Source organism: Halichoerus grypus, chromosome 6, assembly GCF_964656455.1.
Source record: "Halichoerus grypus chromosome 6, mHalGry1.hap1.1, whole genome shotgun sequence".
In the NCBI taxonomy this organism is placed as follows: Eukaryota; Metazoa; Chordata; class Mammalia; order Carnivora; family Phocidae; genus Halichoerus; species Halichoerus grypus.
Genome location: NC_135717.1, coordinates 115,457,974 through 115,479,314, shown reverse-complemented (window position 1 = coordinate 115,479,314; position 21,341 = coordinate 115,457,974). Strand labels below are relative to the sequence as shown.

At 47.0% G+C, this 21,341-nt stretch overlaps 2 protein-coding genes across 3 annotated transcripts; one reads left to right on the top strand and one right to left on the bottom strand.

Moving 5' to 3' along the window:
* The first annotated feature begins 33 nt into the window (after window positions 1–33).
* Window positions 34–5,137, top strand: FKBP11 (FKBP prolyl isomerase 11). The gene is made up of 6 exons (XM_036121142.2): window positions 34–2,191; window positions 2,371–2,436; window positions 2,834–2,921; window positions 3,204–3,237; window positions 3,606–3,676; window positions 4,900–5,137. The coding sequence occupies exons 1-6, from the start codon at window positions 1,832–1,834 to the stop codon at window positions 5,115–5,117; spliced, it is 837 nt and encodes a 278-aa protein (XP_035977035.1). The 5' UTR covers window positions 34–1,831; the 3' UTR covers window positions 5,118–5,137.
* Window positions 5,138–5,519: 382 nt separating this feature from the next.
* On the bottom strand, window positions 5,520–16,403 carry DRC2 (dynein regulatory complex subunit 2). 2 transcript variants are annotated; one of them, XM_036121134.1, is made up of 8 exons: window positions 16,069–16,403; window positions 15,340–15,507; window positions 9,670–9,839; window positions 8,993–9,131; window positions 7,190–7,387; window positions 6,771–6,989; window positions 6,031–6,183; window positions 5,520–5,917 (listed from the first exon to the last, which is right to left on the bottom strand). In XM_036121134.1, exons 1-8 carry the CDS (start codon window positions 16,198–16,200, stop codon window positions 5,603–5,605), a joined length of 1,494 nt encoding a protein of 497 aa, XP_035977027.1. In that variant the 5' UTR covers window positions 16,201–16,403; the 3' UTR covers window positions 5,520–5,602. The 2 variants fall into 2 exon arrangements, with proteins under 2 accessions (XP_035977027.1, XP_035977028.1); XM_036121135.1 differs by lacking the exon at window positions 6,771–6,989.
* Between the last annotated feature and the right edge of the window lie 4,938 nt (window positions 16,404–21,341).

The following is a 21,341-nucleotide window of genomic DNA, read 5'->3' as shown; positions in this document are numbered from 1 at the left end:
TATTTATTTATTTGAGAAAGGGAGAGTGGGGAAGCAGACTCCCTGCCAAGCAGAGAGCCCCATGCAGGACTCAATCCCAGGACTCCAGGATCATGACCTGAGCCAAAGGCAGACGCTTAATCCACTGAGCCGCCCAGGCGCCCAGGGCTTAGGCTTCTTTTTGCTTCACCGTCCTCACACATAGCTTCATCTTCATGGTCACCTCATGGTCTGATGTGACTGCTAGAGTGTAATTCATCTCCTCTACATTCTGGGCAGCAGAACAAAGGAAGGGAAGGAGCTTGGGGAGAGGAGGAGGAGCACACAATGACACACTGCTTAGCTGAATTAATTCCCTTTAAGGAGCCTTGCTGGAAGTCCAGGACAATATTTCCAACACTTATGTTTATGTCTTACTGGCCAGAACTTAGTCCCATGGCCTTATCCAGCTTTAAGGAAGACTTGGAAATGTAGTTTTGTGTTTATTATTATTTTTTAATTTGAGGTATAATTTGATGTATAATTTGCATGCAGTGCAATGCACAGATCTCATATATTTTGATAAGTTCTGACAAATGCATACACCCATATAAGCCACCTCCCTATCAAGATATAGAACATTCCATCATCCCTAGAAATTCCCTTGCCATCCTGCTGAGGAGACTTTTTCAACAACTCCAAAGAGAGAGGTAATGAGGGCTTAATTAGGGTAGTAGCCCTTGGAGAGGTGGTGGAAGGAGAATCCAAAGGAGACTGGTTGATGTGGGAGATGAGAGGAGAATCTAGGAGAATGCTAACAGCAGAGCCACTAACAGAAACTAACAGACAACAGAAAATAGGGAATTCTAGATTGTTACAGATGGGATGGATGGAGAAAAAGGAATGAGTACAGTATTGGGTGTGTTGATTTGACGTGCTGGTCAAACATCCAGGTGGAGATACCCAGTAGGCAGTTGTATCTAGAGCTTGGGAGGGCATTCAGAGCTCAATGGCATCAAATACGAGAGAGATGCTAAAGAGGACAAGGGACCAAGAAATGACCCAAGAATTTGGTGACTGAGCTCACTGATGACTTTTTGAGGGAGCAGAATTCAGATGCCATGGCCCGAGTGGGCATTGAGGGCTTAAATCGTACAAAAGGGGACTGGTTGCATTGTCTGAAATAATTTAAAACCCCTTTAAGAAACTGAAATCCTTGGGGTACCTGGCTGGCTCAGTCTGTAGAGCATGAGACTCCATCTTGGCATCAGTTCAAGCCCCATGTTGGGCAAAATAAAAATAAAATCCGAGGTCCTTGCACAAACAAATGGGTTATAGGTAGCTGCCCTTTTTACACGCTTGCTGATAAAGGAGGAGGGATACGTTGGTGTCAGGAAAAGATAAGGCATTCACCCCATCCTTACAGGAAAATAGCTCCTGGCTCTATGAAATTAGCTTTCCAAAGAACAGGGAGATGAGACAGCTCCGTGCCTCCTATGACCTCCAGAATTCAAGCTGAAGGGCTGGAGGTGGGAGAGGGATGCTCTCTTTAACAACTGCTGGGTGGGGTGGGCCAACCAGACACTGCCAGGACAGGTGTGAAGAGACATATCTTCAGAGGAAAGAAAGCAAACACACTGGACTCAGGCAATCCTGGGTTTGAATCTTGTCTCTGTCGCCACCTAGCTAGAAGACCTTGGGCAAGTTACTTAACCTGAACACCCAGCTCCGCATCTGTAAAATGGAGACAATTATGCCTACTGTTCAGGGTGGTTTTGAGGATTACAGAAAAGTGACTGGCACACAGTAGGTCATCGTAAGTGGGTGCTATTAAGTGATCCAGCCCCTCGCTATGGGACAGAACGGCTAACGGATGGGTCATAAAACACGACCTTCGATCTTAGAGGGTAGGGAGGTATCCCGGCGGCCTCCTCCCTCCAGGAGGTGGGGACAAGGTGGAGGAAGGGCTGCTGGAGGAGGAGCTGGCGCGTCGCGACCCGCCCCGTCCCGTCCCGTCCAGTCCGGCCTGGGCGCCGAGGGAACCGCTGTCCTAGCTGTCGCCCCCCGAGCAGCCTGTCCTGGTGCCCCGTGCCTTGGCCCGCGTCCAGTCATGACCCTGCGCCCCTCACTACTCCCGCTCCGTCTGCTGCTGCTGCTCAGTGGGGCGGTGTGCCGGACTGAGGCTGGGTTTGAAACCGAAAGTCCCGTCCGGACCCTCCAAGTGGAGACCCTGGTGAGGAGAGGGTGTCCCGGGGCTGCGGCGGCTGGGCCTTGGGAGGGAATGAGGGGGTCTGAACGAACCTGGGAGCGGGGAGGAGAGCGGGTGCGGGAACTGGGCAGGGGAGTGCTGGGTGCAGGGGCAGGAACGGGATCTCTGGAGGAGCCTGCGTGACTCCCTCAGTCCGATCATAGGTGGAGCCCCCCGAGCCGTGTGCGGAGCCCGCTGCCTTTGGAGACACGCTCCACGTACACTACACGGTGAGGGATCTGGGGGGCCGGGTCGGGGCCTGGGAGGGGGCGGCGCCCTGCTGGAACACGTCAGCGTTGGCTGCGACACGTGGCAAGCGGTGCGGGAGTTAAGTTGGAGCTCTGGGGTCATCGAGCACGTGGCGGGGGTAGGGGCGCTCCTCTTGCCTGCCCATTTCCCTTCCCCGCTTTTCCGCCAGTTCCGCCCCGGCGCAGAGAAGCGGAGGGTGGGGAGAGCTCCGAGAAGTGCCAGCCCTTTGGGGCTTCCTGTTGCTTTCTGCCCAGAGGGGACTGCTGGGCTGCAGCTGCGAGGGGGGTGCCGCCGCCGCCCGGGGGCCCAGGTGAGTGTGGTGCGCGCCTGCTGAGAGGGAGCTACTAGGTGTGCGCTCCTGCTGCCCTCTCCCCACAGGGCAGTCTGCTAGATGGACGCATTATTGACACTTCGCTGACCAGAGACCCTCTGGTTATAGAACTTGGCCAAAAGCAGGTGATCCCAGGTATGTGACCTGCGCCTCCCATTCTGTTTCTTCCCAACCTAAGCCCTTCTTCGCCTCCTCAAGCCCTGAAATACATTGGAAATGCCCCCCAGGACTCTACCGGTCACCTCCTGAGGTTCAAATATGGCTTCTAACACTCCTTTTGCCCCATGCCCCACTGGCAACCAGGGATTTGAGAAGTGGGGAGCTCAGTTGAGGGTCGTAGGGAGCCTTAGATCCTCCTCTCCTGGGATTTTGGGGAATGTAGGTAGCTTCCTGTTCAGTTGTGTCTTCTTCCTCAAGGTCTGGAGCAGAGCCTTCTAGACATGTGTGTGGGGTGAGTATCTGGGCAGGGGTGGGCTTGGGTACCCCCTTTGCATGGGGGGAGGCTTACTTTGCTATCCTTGCTCCTAGAGGAGGCAGAAGAATGTGTGATAAAGGCTTTGCACTGGGCAGGTCCGGGTCATTGGGACCCCTAAGGGCATCCAAAGCCACTGTGCCTATCTGACTGTGGGTTTTGTTGGAGGAGTTGAGGCATATGGGGGGACAGAGACCTTTCCTGGTCAACCTTCTTGGTGCTCAGGTGGGAAAGTTCATCATTTGGAGTGAATATCCAGAGAGTTTTGCTGGTGGGGCTGCAGATGGACTGAGGCTGCGGGCCCACCTGGTCCCACCTCTAGCTGTGATTCACATTCCTTCCCTCAGAGAGAAGCGAAGGGCAATCATTCCTTCTCACTTGGCCTATGGAAAACGGGGATTCCCACCGTCTATCCCAGGTAATCTGATGAGGCCTTTCTCTCTCAAGGCAGTCAAAATACCCAGGCCCTCAGAGCTCTGTCTGGAGCTTGAAAAAGTCTAAATCCAGTTTTCTGAAAAGGCCAGGGGTGGCTGGGGCCTCCTTCTGGAGGGCTGCTTTTTTCCTCTTCAGATCACCAACAGGGACTAGAGACCTAGAATCTGTTAAGGCTACCTAGCTTCCCTCTGGCAGAAAGCAACTTTTTAGGGAGGAGACACCTACTTGAGCCACTTGGGTCTGTTGCCTCTGCTACCCCTTCTCAGAACTCTAGACTTTTTCCTGCCTTTTCTCCACAACTCCAGCCTGTGTCATCTGTGCAGCTGGCATGGCTTATCCCCACATCTCCACCCCTCCTTTCAGGCTCCACCAGGGAGGAGGCAGTAAAAATATTCACAGTCAAGTAAATCAAAACAAAGCAAAACAAAAAACAACTTTTGGAAGCCAAGTCCACCCTATAACTTTAAAAGCTATCAACAGGTCACTGGACAGATTTCCTAAGATGCAGATCTCTTGCTTTGGGTTATGACAAATGTTCTATTAGCTAAAATGTTTTGTACTTCAGATTATTAGGATAAAAGTTCTTATCCTAGTTCCAACTTAGAGGAAGAACCGCAAAGAGGGTCATGGGACTAAAGAAAAACTCTTTTACCCAAAGCTCTGTGATCTCCCCATTTCCAGTGTTTGCATTTCTCCCTGACTCACTCCTCTTCATTCACCTGCTCCTTACTTCTTAAGCCACCTCCTTCGTCTGTGTTGAAACATCTATGTTTTCTAACAGTCACATTGCATGTGCTCATTGGTTGGTGACATTTTAAAATGTCTAGGTTAAATCCAGTTAATTTCAGCCCTGCAAAGATTCTATCGATGTGGCTCTTTGGAAATGGGAGTACAGTTAGTATAGAGGTTCTCTCACTTATCAGTGGCGAACAGCCTGTATGTCTTAGATCCACAAAAAGTTTCCCTGTCCTGTCATAGACTTGTCACTGAACACAAGCCACACTTGGAGATTTCGGGTAAACATAACTATCAGTAGAGTCTGCTCATAACCCTTCTCTACTTTTGTCTAAAGGAACTCAACATGTTTAAATCTTGTCAGCTTCATAGTTTTTGCTGTGGTGTGGCCTGCCCTCCCTGTTTTCATTTAGATTCTGAGCCCTGGATAAAATGCAGAGATTCTAACCCTCACCTCCTCTCTGCCTTCAGCGGATGCAGTGCTGCAGTTTGATGTGGAGCTGATTGCACTGATCCGAGCCAACTACTGGCAAAAGCTGGTGAAGGGCATTTTGCCTCTGATAGGCATGGCCATGGCGCCAGCCCTCCTGGGCCTCATTGGGTATCACCTATACAAAAAGGCCAACAGACCTAAAGTCTCCAGAAAGAAGCTCAAGGAAGAGAAACGAAACAAGAGCAAAAAGAAATAATAAATAATTTTAAAAAATTTCTCTGGATTCTTCACCTGGTACTTTCTGAGGCTACTGCTGTAAGTGGGAATGAGGTAAAGGGCTGGGGTAAAAGGCATTCTGAGTTGGATCTTGCCTGACATTGGGGTGGTTGGAGGCTTTGGATCACCTCTTCCCCTGCCTCTTCTTGTCCTAACTTACCGCCAAGGACCTGCTCTTGAATGTTCCCATAGGATCTCTACATCCCAAAGGTATTGGTTCTGGCCCTCATAGTGCCCAGACTCGAAGAAGCAGTGCTTCATTGAACAATGAGCCTCCTGATAATTGCCTAGCTATTATCTCCACTCTCTGGGGCCACCGTATTCCTAGTCTCTTCCAAGTAGACTGCTCTGTCCAATATGGCAAACATAGAAGGAGCTCATAAACCTCATGGAAATTTTTAATAGCAAAGTCCTCTGGTCTCTCAAAAAATTGTTTGGGGTTTGAAAAGCGATTTTCTCCTTATATCACAGGATGTGGGAGATCACATGGGCTGCTTCAATGATGTAAGTGGTTGGAGGTGGTTTGTCACCTGGCTGGGTGGTAGGTGTGGACAAAGGCTGGGGTAAGTTACTTCGATGGTTGACGATAAAGAGTGGGTTGAGCTGGCTCATCACTTCGTCACTCACTGAGATGCCATCCAAGTACTGCTTCAGCATCTCCCGCAACTTCCCATTGATTTCTAACAACTGGACATGTCTATGTTGGAGGCTCAGTTGCTCCAGTTTCACTTTGTTGTACCTTTTCCAGAAATTCTCCATCCCCGTGTAGTTTACTATCACCTGGGAGTTGGTTAAAGGGAGAAGGTGCGTGTTGAGGCCCATTAGCAAATGCAGCCCAGTACCCCATGATCCCCAACCTTGGGTGATGGCCTCTGGACCCTAGGAACTTTTACCTTTGCGAGCTGCTCGGTAAGCTCCTCTGGGTAAATTTCTTCTATCTCCTCCTGCTCCTTGGGAGTCAAGACTGATGAATAGAAAGGCAGCACTTTTTCTTCCTCTGTTTCAAACTTCCTACATATTTCAGCAAGTTTCAGGATCTTTTCACCCTATCAGAAGCAGGAAGAGACCTTTTATTAGGAAAGGGGGTGGGGAGGGGAAATAGTGGAGCTGGTTCCCCTGCTTAAACCCAGGGAAGCAATTCATCCAAACGTGAGACAAGAGTAATGAATACAGGGCGCCTGGGTGGCTCAGTCGTTAAGCGTCTGCCTTCGGCTCAGGTCATGATCCCAGGGTCCTGGGATCGAGTCCCACATCGGGCTCCCTGTTCGGCAGGAAGCCTGCTTCTCCCTCTCCCACTCGCCCTGCTTGTGTTCCTGCTCTCGCTATCTCTCTGTCTGTCAAATAAATAAATAAAATCTTTAAAAAAAAAAAAAAAAAAGAGTAATGAATACATCTAACACAGAGTGCTTACTAGGTGCCAAGCACTATTCCAAGTGTTTTACAGGCTTAGCAAATTCATTATTAATTCATTTAATTTAAAATGTGAGAGGGGAGGGAACACGGAATAAAAAAGGTACTCCAGATGTCCACTCAGGCAGGAAGCAGGAGAAAGCCCTCTACCTCTCTCAGACCCCTTTCACTTCGCAGGGAGCCAAGTTCCTTGGTTTTGTTTGACTGCCCTCTCCCCTGTTACCTTATCGACGATCCTTCTCAGGGCCTTGAGGGTGGCATTACTTTCCAAGGTGAGTTTGACTAAGTTTTCCTGGGATAGTTCCCGGGCCTGAGTCCTTTGGGCCTTAAGTTTTCGCAGTTGGGCAAGGACCAGCTCCTTGTCCTTACGAATGTACTGGTTCTGGTCTTCACTCTCACGGCCGTGCACCATGATCTTGCTTTTTAAAATAATTATGGAGTCCTGAAAGAACAGAGTTTAGAGGAAACCCCTGACAAGCTAAAGGTCTTCAGTGAGACAGGTAAAAGGACAATCTGGGGACTGAAATCCAAGGATCTCGTCTTTCCCCAACCAGTGACAGGGTCCAATGGAAACTGGGAGAAGATGACCAGGGGATAATGGAGCAGTTAAAGCAGTGAGTATTTCCAGTTGGCTGCACTCACCTGTAGTCTCTGTATTTTTTTCATCTGTGCTTCAATCTCTTTGGAGCTCTTCTCATCTTTCACCTGCAGAGTCTCAAAGGCAATCTTTTGGTCCTCTGTGGCATCGGTGTAATTCTTGAGTGCATCCTGGAACCTTCTCCACAGATCTTCTACTATGTTCTCCAGTTTCAGTCTTAGAAAATGCTTCTCTTCTAAATTCTAGGAAGTGGCACCAAAATAGCCAGTGCTTGGAATTACTCTGTCAGTGCCCTTTTACTGCTTCCAGCACCCTCACCCTCTTGAACTGCTTATAACCCAGTACAGTGCAGAGGTCGCCAATGAAAACGCCTACAAAGACCAGGCAGATGATGTAAATAAGTGCTGCAAGTTAGAGGGGGCCTGTGGTGAACCAGAGAAGAAATGCTCCATGGTCATTGGGGGAGGGGGGTAGCAGATCTGTTCAGCTCCACACAAATGTATTCCCATTTGGAAATGTGACCCAGTGTTACCAGATCTTTTTTCAGGAGAAGCTAAAATTTTGGGTTTTTATGTGAAATCTCCCCCATTTTTCTTTTATTAAAAAAAAAAAAAATTTTTGTTTTTAAATTAAGTAGGCTCCATGCCCAACATGGGGCTTGAACTCATGACCCTGAGATCAAGAGTCGCATGCTATATGGACTGAGCCAGCCAGGCCCCATGCTGAAATCTCCCAATTTTTATTATTTTTTTAAAGATTTTATTTATTGGGGTGCCTGGGTGGCTCAGTCGTTAATCGTCTGCCTTCGGCTCAGGTCATGATCCCAGGGTCCTGGGATCGAGCCCCGCATTGGGCTCCCTGCTCAGCGGAAAGCCTGCTTCTCCCTCTCCCACTCCCCCTGCTTGTGTTCCCTTTCTCGCTGTCTCTCTCTCTGTCAAATAAATAATAAATCTTAAAAAAAGATTTTATTTATTTATTTGACAGAGAGATAGAGAGCACAAGAAGGCAGAGAGGCAGGCAGAGGGAGAGGGAGAAGCAGGCTCTCCTCTGAGCAGGGAGCCCAACGCGGGCCTTGATCCCAGGATCCTGGGATCATGACCTGAGCCGAAGGCAGCCGCTTAACCGACTGAGCCACCCAGGCACCCCAAATCTCGCAATTTTAAATGTAGGAAGCTTATTTAAAAATTTACAAAACATGGTGCGCCTGGGTGGCTCAGCTGGTTAAGTGTCTGCCTTCAGCTCAGGTCATGATCCCAGGGTCCTGGGATCGAGCCCCACTTCAGGCTTCCTGTTCTGCGGGAAGCCTGCTTCTCCCTCTCCCACTCCCCCTACTTGTGTTCCCTCTCTTGCTGTGTCTCTCCCTGTCAAATAAATAAAAAATAAAATCTTTAAAAAAAAAAAAATTTTACAAAACACTATGGAGCAAAAAAAAAAAAAAAAAAGAACCCCATGCCCAAACCCAGGTCTGCAGGATAGCTAAGTGTGCAGCCTCTAGGATGGTGGATAGCACTTTGGGCCAAGGGCAGACCTGAATTCTCCTGGTTCTATCACAAAGCAGCAGCATGACTTTGGCAGATCATTTTATTTCTTTGGGCCTTAGTTTCTTCATCTACAAATCACAGGCGTGAAGCCAAATGATCTCCTTGGTGCCTTTTAGCTTTAAAATGCATTTCCTTGACATTTCAGAATGGTTCTTCCCAACGAATTTCTACAAAATTACAAAATGCAGTAGGGGTACAGGCATTTTCTTGATTGTGTTGGTTAGGTGTCTCTAGGACCTCCAGTGGCCTAGAGCATTTTTCTCTCCCTTCTCTCCCAGCTCTTGCCCAGCTACTCTCCTTCCATACCTTGTTTTTGAGATCATCCCACATGCTCTGGAACTCCAGCTTACTTTCATACTCAGAATCTATATAGTTCTGCTCCATGGCCATGAAGACATCTTGTAGGTAGTGAATCTCTTTTTCATGCTGGTCAGTAATTGTCTTCCTGTGGGATATAAGACACTGTCCCTGCTCTGAAGGATAAAGCATATGGACCAAAAAGGACAACTCAAAGCAGTATGTAGTAAAACTACACGAGTGGTTCAAACTCCTAGGTACTGAAGGGTCAGAGAGGGAGGGTAGGCTCTCTTCGTTTTAGGGTCCGAAAGAGTGAATAAGATTATTTTGATTTTTGAATAGGCAATACATTCATATGACACGAAAAGCAATAAAGTACAAAATGTTTCAGTGAGAAGTCTCCCTCCCCTCCCTGTGCCCTGCCAGATGGGTTAGATTTTGATAGCTGAAAGTAGGTGGTGAGGGTGTTACAGATAGAAACCTGGCATGGGCATAGGGAGGCTAAAGCCACCAGCTTAAACCCACATTAGCTGAGAAGGAACTCTGGATGGTCTCTGGTGGCGGTCATGTCATAAGCAAGGCGGGCTGCTCCAGGCTGCTGGCCGCCCGCTTAGAGGTAGCTCCTTGACCCAGGCTCTGGACACTCTCCTGGACTCAAGCCCCGATTTCCTCTTAGGCCCGCATACCTTTCTGTCTCAAACTCTTTGGTTAGGGCCTCCAGCTCCGCGTTGTAACCCTCCTCTAGGCGGCTGAGCCGGCATCTCTGCAGGGCTAAGAGCTGGTCGATGTTGTGCAGGTGACTGCGCAGGGCATGGGCGTGCTGCTCCTCTGCTTCGGACAGGTCCTTGGCTAAAGACTGGGGAGGGAACAGAGTTACCATTTCGGCGGAATGGCATCAGTGCGAGAAAATAAAAGTGTATTCAGCTGGATGGCATGAATGGCATTTTCCCCTAGTTCCTGATGCCAGCTCTCTGGCTCTAGGAGAGCTGGTTCTCTGACTCATGATTGGAAAGTAAGAGTGACATCAGGGAACCCCACGTAGCCAGGCAGTGTCCTAGGGACAACAGACATTTATAATGATGAGGCTACCACTAAAAGGAATTGAGGGTTCTTGGAGAAATGGCTGCTCCAAGGTCTGAGGCAGAAAATAAACAAGTAGAACCTAGGGTATCTTGTCGTACAAGATAGAAAAGCAGCTATGAAAGACCAATAGGGTCATGTCAAAAGAACGCAGGAACCAAGAAAAGTATCTCACTGGGGCAGATTATATCTTCCAAAGATGGGCATAACTGTACCTGCTATCCTACCATCTTCTCCGATGTGACCTTGCCACTCCTCCATCAAGAGGTATTCTTTTCCATCTCCTTGAATTTGGGCAGACGCTGTGACTACTTGGACCATTAGAATAGGGTGGAAGTGACACGTGCCAGTTGCAGACATAGCCCTTACGTGGCCTGGCAGCTTCTGCTTCCTGCCCCTTGGCATGCTTGTTCTTGGGACACTCCCTCCAGGAACCTAGCCATCAGACTGTGAGAAGGGCAGTGCCTGGGGAGGGGCCACGTTAAGGCATTCCAGTCAACAGCCCACCTGAGCTCCCTCCCAGCTGACTGTCAGATGACTGTAGCCCCACCTGACATCTGACTGAAAACTGCAGGAGAGACAGCAAGCAAGAACCACGCGGGTGAACTAGATCAACGAATCATGAGAAATAATAAATTGTTGTTTTAAGTCACTAATTTAGGGATGCTGTGCTATGTAGTATTGGATAACTGGAACACACACTGGCAAAAAGACAATGTGAGCATCCGTAAGGATAAAAACTACAATGGATTGAAAAATATCAGTTATGTTTATGAATTTATAAGGAGACTTAAAAAAATCAGTTACCACTGGAGGATACCAGACAATCCATTCTTTTTTTTTTTTTAATGGTGTATAAAGGGCAAAGAAAGAATCAAGTATTTATGCTGCCTTTATTGTATAAACTATACCTCTTGGTAACTGAATGCTGAATGATAGAAGTATCTCTTTATAGCAGTATTCAAGCTAATAAATGAAAAAGGAATGATATTATTAGAAAATCAGCATTTTACAATCCCCAATGAATGAATGGATAATCAACAGCTGCTAACATCACAAAAAGAGATTACCAGACAGGGTGCCTGGGTGGCTCAGTCGGTTGAGCATCTGACTCTTGATTAGGGGTTGGGTCATGATCTTGGGATGGTGCGATTGAGCCCCGCCGTGGGCTCCACGCTCATCGGGGAGTTTGCATGAAGATTCTCTCCCTCTGCCCCTTACCCCACTCGCATGCTCTCTGTCTCTCAAATGAATAAATCTTAAAAAAAAAAAAGAGAGAGAGGTAACCAGCCTCCTGATGGAAGAATACAACATCTCCAACCTTCTAGATCTAATTACCAAGATCTAGGAAATACAGAAGACAAGGTAACATGTTAAACTACAATATAGAATACTATGCAGTTGTTTAAAAAAAAATGAGAAGTTCTTTATGGGCTAATGTGGAATAGTCCCTAGGATATATTGTTTGAAAAAGACAAGGGGCAGAACAGTATGTAGTACTACCATTTGTGTAAAAAAAAGGTTTACTCATGAAACTAAAATGACTGAGAGAGGCCCTGCATGGCTGGAAGGCACTGGTGGGAGGGCACTTTTCTCTATATAACTTTATCTTTTGAATTTTGAATAATGTGAGTGTATTACCTATTCAAAAAAGTAAAACAAATTAAAATTAAAATGAATGAAATGGGTGCCTGGCTGGTTTGGTCGGTGGAGCGTGCGACTCTTGATTTCAGGCTTGTGAGTTCGAGCCCCACATTGGGTGTGTAGATAACTTAAACATAAAAATCTTTTTTTTTTTTTTTAAAGTGAATGAAACAACAACAAGGATTTAGTGAATGCCTACACGATCAGGCACCTTGAGCCACTCACTGTAAACTATCACAACCTCTATGCAGGGCTAGTTTTTACCTAAATGTTTGGTATGAAACGGGATCTTTTGAAATAGGTGCTGATAATGGAAGCCTCTTCATTCACTCAGCCAATGTTTACTAAACCTGTCATTACCAGCACTGTGCTGGGTGCCAAGGATTCGGGGATGAAAAGACATGCTCATTGCCCCCCAAAGGAGCTTTCAGTCTTGCAGTAGGAAAGGAGTTACATAAACAGAAATTTACAGTATAACATGGAAATTGCTATGAGGTTGATGATTTACCAGTGACAATGGGATATAAAAGACTGAGTGCCTACGTCTGACTAAGAGCACCGGGGAAGGCTTCACAGGACAGATGTCATTGGTAGCACTCCTGAAGGAGTGAGAGTCTGCCAGGAAGACTGAAGAAATGGGGAAGAGAGAATTCCAGATAGAGGGAACAGCATGTGCAAAAACACAGGTAAGAAACAAGGTGGGCTGTGTGAAAGGTACAAGTCGAGGCCAGATCATGAAGGGCTTTGATGTTCTTTCCTGGAGTTTGGATTTTTTTCCTGTGGAAGAGGGGAGCCACTAAAATTTAAGCAGTGGAATAACAGGATCAGATTTTTGTTTCAAAAAGATAATCCTGGTAGTTGTGTCGACAGTGATCTAGAGGTGGCTGAGCACGAAGGCTGGAAGATAGGAGACTGTTGGAACAGTCCATAGGGGAGAAGATGCCCAGGTCTCACCTGCAGCAGGACAATGGGGAAGAAGAGCAGGGTATAGCTTTGAAAAATACTTAAGCAGAGGATTTATACAAAACTTAGTAACAAGTCAGGGATGGAGGCAAAACCTAGGATGATTTCCCAGATTTCTTTGTTGGGTGGTTTGGTGAATGGCACTGACCACCTGAATAGAGAGTAAGGAAGACCAGATTGTGGAAAAATTGGTTTGGGCCTGGCCAGGGAAGGGGGAGCTCCTGAGTTTGGTTGTGAGGATAATGCAACAGCCAGGAACAGGTATCTAGGAATCTTGAATAGAATGATGTGGAACTCACAAAAGAGATCCAGGCTGGTTTTACAGAACCTGGAAGTCATTAATATAAAAGTGGTATTCAAAGTCAGGGTAGGGACGCCTGGGTGGCTCAGTTGGTTAAGCGACTGCCTTCGGCTCAGGTCATGGTCCTGGAGTCCCAGGATCGAGTCCCGCATTGGGCTCTCTGCTCAGCAGGGAGTCTGCTTCTCCCTCTGACCTCCCCCATCTCATGCGCTCTCTCTCTCTCAAATAAATAAAATCTTTTTAAAAAATTAAAAAAATAAAGTCAGGGTAATGAGGGGCACCTGGGTGGCTCAGTCGGTTGAGTAGTTGATTCTTGGTTTCAGCTGGGGTTGTGAGATCGAGCCCTGTGTCAGGCTCTTCGCTCAGCGAGGAATCCGCTTGAGATTCTCCCTCTCCCCCTCCTCCCACTCGTGTTCGCTCTAAATAAATAAATAAATAAAATCTAAAAAAAATTAAGTCAGGGTAATGAGCACGACTGTCTAGGCCCTAGACACCTGGTTAAAGGGTGAGATGGCCAGACTTAGAAACGTGGGAAATGTTAAAGTTCAGGCGTTGGAGAGAGGAAGATAAACTCACAAAGAGGATTCGCTATATATCCCAGAGGCAGGAGAAAAGCCAGGAAAGAATGGTGTCATGGAAACCAAAGGAGAGTTTCAAGGAGGGTGTGACCAAGAATGTCAGTGCCACAGGGGCACCTGGGTGGCTTGGTTGAGCATCTGACTTCGGCTTGGGTGGTGATCTCGGGGTCCTGGGATCGAGTCCCATGTAGGGCTCCTTGCTCAGCGGGGAGTCGGCTTGGCCCTCTCCCTCTGCCCCTCCCCTCTGCTTGGGTTCTCTCTCTCTCGAATAGATAATTAAAATCTTTTTAAAAAAGTCCGTGCCACAGAGGAGTCGGGTTAGATGAAGACTAAATGATGAAAAGTATCCGTGATTCGAGCCTGGTAGTCTTTACCAGAGCAACTTCCTAGGGAAGAGTGGAAATCAGATGTGGGATCCAGGATAAACAGGAAGTGAAGAAGTGGAGACAGCAAGTGAGGATCACTAACATTTGCACATTTAACACGTGTAGGTTCGGTTATTCAGGAATGACCCTGAAGGTGCTTAATTAGCAGTGTGTGATTTACCTAAGGTGGGGACTGTAAGCATTAGCTACAAAGCTGGAAGCTAGCTGGCTTAAGGGTGAGCCTGACCACTGCTCAGCATCCCTAAATGAACACTGCTGGTTCTCTTCTCAGCAAGTATTTGATAACTCTCAATAAGGGTCTGAAGAAGTCACTTAAAAAGCCATAAGGTTAACTGGTGGGGTAAGGAATTCTAATGTATAATGGTTTTTGCAAATTTGGGGACTCTTCATATGTATCACTTGAAGCTTGCCCAGGTCTACTGAAATTTTTTTCCCTCAGGAGTTAAGCTGTGAAGGAGAGATGCGTCTTTTCAAGAGGGGGCATGCCAGGCTGACAATGTATATTTTGCTGTTACTGTGGGATTTCTGTTGTTGTTGTTGTTGTTGTTTTAAGATAGAAAAGACTGAGGAGTCAGTAAACAGAGGTTAAAAATGGGATAAAAGAAGGGATATAGCAAAATCCCTTAGAAAAGAATACGGTATGGATTCAACTCATCTCCCAAGAGCATATGGCTGATTGAGTTGCTTAGAGATCCAGAACTGCTCTTATCCATGGAGATCTCAGATTCATCCAGGGCCACTGAACTTGAATCAAACAGACCAAACAATTTGGTTAAATAAAGCACTGGAGTAGGAATCAAGAAACTCATGCTCTGGTTCCAGCTCTCTTGCTGACTGGCCGTGTGACACTGGGCAAGCCAGTTCCCCTGTCTGGAACGGAGTCTTCGCACATTGAAGTGAAGATGCGAGACCAAGTTCAAGTCACTGGGTGATGTCTGCCTGTGCCTTACAACTCTAATATTGTACACTGCTGGTTTCAGGCAGTAGATGACCAAGGAAGATGGGTACGCTGAAGCAGGGGAGAGGGAGTACGGCCCAGTAGTCCACTTTTCATTTCAGTGAAAACTGGTATTACTAATGCCCGCTTCATCACAGCCTGCATCTTGTGAGGGCTTTAAGGTTGATTAAAAAATTAGGGGCGCCTGGGTGGCTCAGTCGGTTAAGCGTCCGACTCTTGATTTCAGCTCAGGTCATGATCTCAGGGTTGTGAGATGGAGCCCCACGTCAGGCTCCACTCTGGGCACGGAGGCTGCTTGAGATTCTCTCTCTCCCTGTCCCTCTACCCCTCCCTACCCCCCTCTCTCTCTCCCCCGAAAAAATGATTCATAAATTAATTCAGTAGGCCCATTCTATTAAAAGATCAAGGCAGCCAGGTTCAAGTGTTTCACTGGGAAGAGCACCTACCTTGATGACACTGTCCTTGCAGTCCACCACTCGTTCAAATGTTTGGCTGAGGATCTCAATGTCCTTATGAAGCTCTCTGGTCTTGACTTCCCTAAGGACGGTTCTCCACTGTGTGTTAATCTTGTTAAGGTTCAGAGCACTGTTGTGCTCCTCCTTGGCCAGCTTGTCCTGTGTGAAGGAATGAATACACCCCAGGAGGTCAGGGCCTAAAGCCCTGTTATGGTAAAACAAACAAGATCACAGGTTGTCACTGACACCTTACCCTTTGTCTTTTCTGAGAGACCAAAGTTCCTGATGACTAACCCTCAGGGAGTTCCTGTTCTTGTTTTTGGGAGGGTCTGAAGTAAGACAGGAACTGCCTGATGGCACTTTGGGGAGGGCAAGGGTGAATTTCCTTCAGGTGAAGACATCAGAGCAGGATGTTGTTTGTAATCTCCAGGGAGTATATCAGAATTTCTGACTGCTCGGACAGCTGATAACACCTACTGTCCCAGTCTGGGGCTCAGTTGTGACCGTCAACCTCTATACCACTTGCCCCCCTCTGTGCTTCACAAAGAACTGCCTCCTCCCCAAACAATGTTGCCAGAAACCTAAGTATGTTTGGCTTTCAAGATTTCCGGAGGAGGGGAGGCCAGCATGAAAACAGGCTGCCACAATGCGAGGGTCAAGGCGACAGGGCCAGTGCAGGGAGTGGGTGGGGTTGGGGGGAGTAATGCAGAAAGCCATCACCTTCAAGAACTGGCTCAGGAGCCTCTCTTTCTTCTTGGCCATCTCCTCCTCTGCCAGCAACTTCTGCTGAAACAGAAGCAGCTGCTCCTCATCGGACAGGGGTAACTTGGCCTTTTTCCTTTTCTTAGGCATAGCTGGGGGCGGGGGGTGGATCTAGGCAAGGATCCTCAGTCTGCTTTGGTCAGCTTTAGAAGAAATAGGAGGAGGACGCCCCAGAAAAGGGCCTTACGGAACTGCCCCTGGACGGTAGTGGGACCTTAGATCTTAGCCCTCCCACGAGAGAGAGCCTGGGATAGCAGCGAGGGGGGGTCTGGAGCCAAACGCATCTACGTCTCCTAGCAACGGGGATCTCGCTAAGATGGCGCTGTGAAAGGCTAGGAGGAGAGACTCTGGCTTGGAGCGCCCTCTGCTGGCTGGAGGACTGCAGTCAGTTTGTAAGAGATCCCGTTTTACCTCTCAAAAGCCGTAGCCTCCTCACTGAACATTTTAAAACTTTTTATTGGGGGGGGGAGTTGTTTTTCATAGAATGTCCATATTTTAGCATACAGGTAATAACAAAGTTTGGAGGGAAATGTGGAGAAATGGGAACCTTCATGCTTTGTTGGTGGGAATGTAAAATGGTGTAGCCACTTTGGAAAACAGTTTGGCAGTTTCTTAAAATGTTGAACATAAATTTACTGTGTGATCCAGCAATTTCACCATTACATATCAATCTAAGAGAAGTGGAAACGTATCCACACAAAGACTTGCTTAGGAATGTTCTTAGCAGCATTACTCATAATAGCCCAGTTGGAAACAACCCAAATGTCCGCCAACATGTGAATGGGTAGACAAAATATGCTCTTTTCATACAATGGAATACTATTCAGCAATAAAAAAGGAACAAATTACGTATGCATACTACCACGTGGATGAACTACAAAAACATGCTCAGTGAAAGGAGCCAGACACAAGAGACCACATGTTTTAAGTTTCCATTTATATGAAATATCCAGAAAAGGCAAAGCTATAAAGTCAGAAAGTAGACTACTGATTGCTTGGAGGAGAGAGAGGGGAGATTAATATTAAATGTGCATGAGACATCATATTGGGTTGATGAAAATGTCCTAAAATTGGATTATGGGGGTTTCTGAGTAGCTCAGTTGGTTAAGTGTCGAACTTTTTTTTTTTAATAAAGATTTTATTTATTTATTTAACTGACAGAGAGAGAGAGACAGCTAGAGAAAGAACACAAGTAGGGGGAGTGGGAGAAGGAGAAACAGGCTTCCCGCCAAGCAGGGAGCCTGATGCGGGGCTCGATCCCAGGACCCTGGGATCATGACCTGAGCTGAAGGCAGCCGCTTAACCAACTGAGCCACCCAGGTGCCCCAAGTGTTGAACTCTTTTTTTTTTTTTTTTTTTTGTTAAAGATTTTATTTATTTATTTGAGAGAGAGAGAATGAGAGACAGAGAGCATGAGAGGGAGGAGGGTCAGAGGGAGAAGCAGACTCCCCGCTGAGCAGGGAGCCCGATGCGGGACTCGATCCCGGGACTCCAGGATCATGACCCACTGCGCCACCCAGGCGCCCGCAAGTGTTGAACTCTTGATTTCAGCTCAGGTCATGGTCGGACTTTGTCTGGACTTGTCTATGTGTGTGTGTGTATAAAAATAAAATATCTTTGTTTTCTTCCCTCTCTTATTTCCTGATCATCATCATTAGTATCCTATGACTTTATATCATAGTATTTAAGTATTATCTTTGTCGGACTCCATGCTGGGTATGGAGTCTGCTTAAGATTCTCTCTCTCCCTCTCCCTCTGCCCTTCCCCCCCTCCCAGACACACACTCTCTCTCTAAAAAATAAATAAATAAGGGGCGCCTGGGTGGCTCAGTCGTTGGGAGTCTGCCTTCAGCTCAGGTCATGATCTCAGGGTCCTGCAATCGAGCCCTGCATTGGGCTCCCTTCTTGGTGGGAAGCCTGCTTCTCCCTCTCTCACTCCCCCTGCTTGTGTTCCCTCTCTCACCATGTCTCTCTCTGTCAAATAAATAAATAAAATCTTTAAAAAAAATCCTTGAACAAAACATCAACATTTTATTTATTTTTTAATTTAAATTCAATTAATTAACATATAACATATTATTGGTTTCAGAGGTCGAGGTCAGTGCAATCTTATATAATACCCAGTGCTCATTACATCATGTGCCCTCCTTAATGTCCAGCCCCCAGTTACCCCATCCCTGCACCCCCAATAAAGTTGTTTTAAATGTAAGATATAATGCTTGTATTAGGGTTCTCCAGAGAAACAGAACCCATAGGATGTGTGTGTGTGTTTGTGTGTGTGTGTGTATATACACACCTGTGATGTTTCAGTCTGAGTCCAAAGGCCAGAAAAGACCAGTGTTCTAGCTCAACAGTCAAGCAGGAAGAATCCCTTCTTGCTCAGCCGTTTTTTGTTTTTTGTTTTTTTTTTATTCAGGCCTTCAATTAATTGGTTGAGGCCCACCCACAGTAGAGAGGGCGATCTTTACTCAATCTACTGATTCAGATGTTAATCTCATCCAGAAATACCTTCACAGACATACCCAGAATAATGTTTGACCAAATGTCTGGACACCTTGTGGCTCAGTCAAGTTAGCACATAAAATTAACCATCACAGGTCTACCTCTTCTCAATTCACATCTTTTTAAAACCATATTTAATCTCCAAATAAAGACAATAACAAAATATAATACTTAAATACTATGATATAAAGTCATAGGATACTAATGATGATGATAAGGAAATAAGAGAGGGAAGAAAACAAAGATATTTTATTTTTATACACACACACATACACATATTCACAGCAAAACAAGAAGGAACTGTTAGGACAATTATAGTTCTGTAATTACAGAAATTACATTTCTGTAACAGGTCATGGGGTTGTAACTGACAATTTATAACTACCTTCTTCCACTATCCATTCTGTATTCTCTTTGTCTTCAAGCACCTCCGCTGGCCAAACTCTCATTCCTAAAGGATCTGGACCATTAGTAGTCCTGCCCATGGACCCAAACATGGGGCATAGGAATACTAAGAGACACCCTGAGGGATCTCCTGTATCCCAGACATTTTTTTCCTCTACCTCCATTGTGGAGCAGTCGTCCAATTTCCCCTTGGTAGTCGGGATCCATCCCAGCCAGCACAGTGACTCCCTTCTTTGCTTGTTGACTCAGACGCATGAGGAGCCCTAAGTGGCTGGGTGACAGTTTTAACTTCCAGTTCAATGGAATCATTATTGTGTTACCTGGTGGAAGTATCCCTCCTTTGGAGCTAAGACCTCTAGGCAAGCAGAGCATAAGGTTACAGGACAGAGGCAAAAAAAAATTGTGGTAGTGGATCACTAGGGATCATAGTGTTGGGTGCCACTCCCATTCTCCCCCCCCCCCCGCCTTGATTCCTAGACCTGTGAATCCTGGCTATCAGAAGAATAGCACCATATATTGGACGCTGATTTGGAGCACTTACAGCCTTCGGGAGAACCTTGCCCCAGCTCTGCAAGGTATTGCCACCTAGCGGGTACTGTAAACTGAGTCTTCAAAAGGCCAGTCCACTGTTCTCTCAAAGCAGCTGCTTCCAGATGGTAGGGAACATAGGCCAGGGAATTCCATGAGCATGGGCCCATTACCATGCTTCATTTGCTAGGAATTGACTTCCTTGATCAGAAGCAATGCTGTGTGGAATACCATGATAGTGGATAAAGCATTCTGGAAGTCCGTGAATGATAGTTTGGGTAAGAAGCATTATAGGCAGAGAAGGCAAATCTGTACCCAGAGTAAATATTCCGGTAAGAACAAAACACTGCCCCCCCCCAATGGAAGTGGTCCAGTGTAATCAACCTGTTCAGCCAAGGGAATGGTACGATGTCAGAGGCCCAGTGTTGGTGTCTGCTGCTGGCCGACTGAGTCCTCAGTGACGGCCATAGCCAAGTCAGCCTTGGTGAGTGAAAGTCCATGTTGCTGAGCTGATGCATGAGCTCCATCCTTGCCACCATGTCCACTTTGTTCATGAGCCCACTGGGTGATGACAGGAGTGGCTGGGGGAAAAAGCTTACTGGTATCCACTGCATGGATCATCCTATCCACTTGATTATTAAAATCTTCTGCTGAGGTTGCCCTTTGTAAGCATTCACACGAGACCCAATATCTTCATGGGTTTGCTTGTTTATTTTGTGTGTGTGTGTGTGTGTTTTCTCATCCAGAGAGACCTATCTACATACCTTCTCCTCAAATTTCCTTGTCAACAATTTTCCAATCATGTTTCTTCCAATCCCTGACCATCCAGCTAAACCTTGGCCACAGCCCATCAGTCAGTATATAATTGCACATCTGGCCATTTCTCTTTCCAAGCAAAGTGAACAAGCAGGTGCACTGCTCACAGTTCTGCCCACTGGGAGGATTTCCCTTCACCCCTGTCCTTCAGGGATGTCCCTAAAAGGGGCTCTAGTACTGCAGCTGTTCACTTTTGGGGGGTGCCTGCGTATTGTGCAGAATAAGCCGTGAACCAGGCCTGAGTGTTTTCTTCCTCTGTGAGATGATCATAGGGAAGTGTCCTGGAGGCAATAGGTGCAGGCTGGGGGTAACCACGGCATTTGGGCCGCATATTCACATAAATCGCTTATGCCATCAGGGCCTATATGGACCCAGTCTCATATACCCCAATTTCATTTGCTGATAGAATGCTGTTTTGCATGCCCAGCTTACACGGCATGCTGGGTCAGATAACACCCAGTTCACGATGGACAGCTCAGGTCACAAAGTAACTTGGTGGTTTGCTGTTAAGGACTCAGTCTCTACTAAGGCCCAGTAAGCAAGCTAAGAGCTGTTTGGAAACAGAAGAGTCGTTATCTGCGGAGGATGGCAAGGCTTTGCTCAAAATCCTAAGGGCCTGTGCTGCAGTTCACCTAGAGGGGGCTGATGAAGTCTTCAGACAGCATCCCTGTCTGACCTGCTGCTCCAAGCACCACGAAATCTACTAGATCAAGTGGTACAAGTGACAGAGCAGCTTGCATGGCAGCCTGACATGCCCCAGAGCCTTCTCCTGTTCGGGGTCCCGTTCAAATCTAGCAGCTTGGTGGGTCACTCGGTAAATGGGCCAGAATAACACAACTGAAGGAGAAATGTGCTATCTCCAAAATCCAAAGAGGCCCAGTAAGGTGTTGTGCCTCTTTTTGGTTATAAAGGGGGCCAGGTGCAACAAGTTATCCTTCACCTCTGTAGGGATATTTCAACATGCCCCACACCACTAGACCC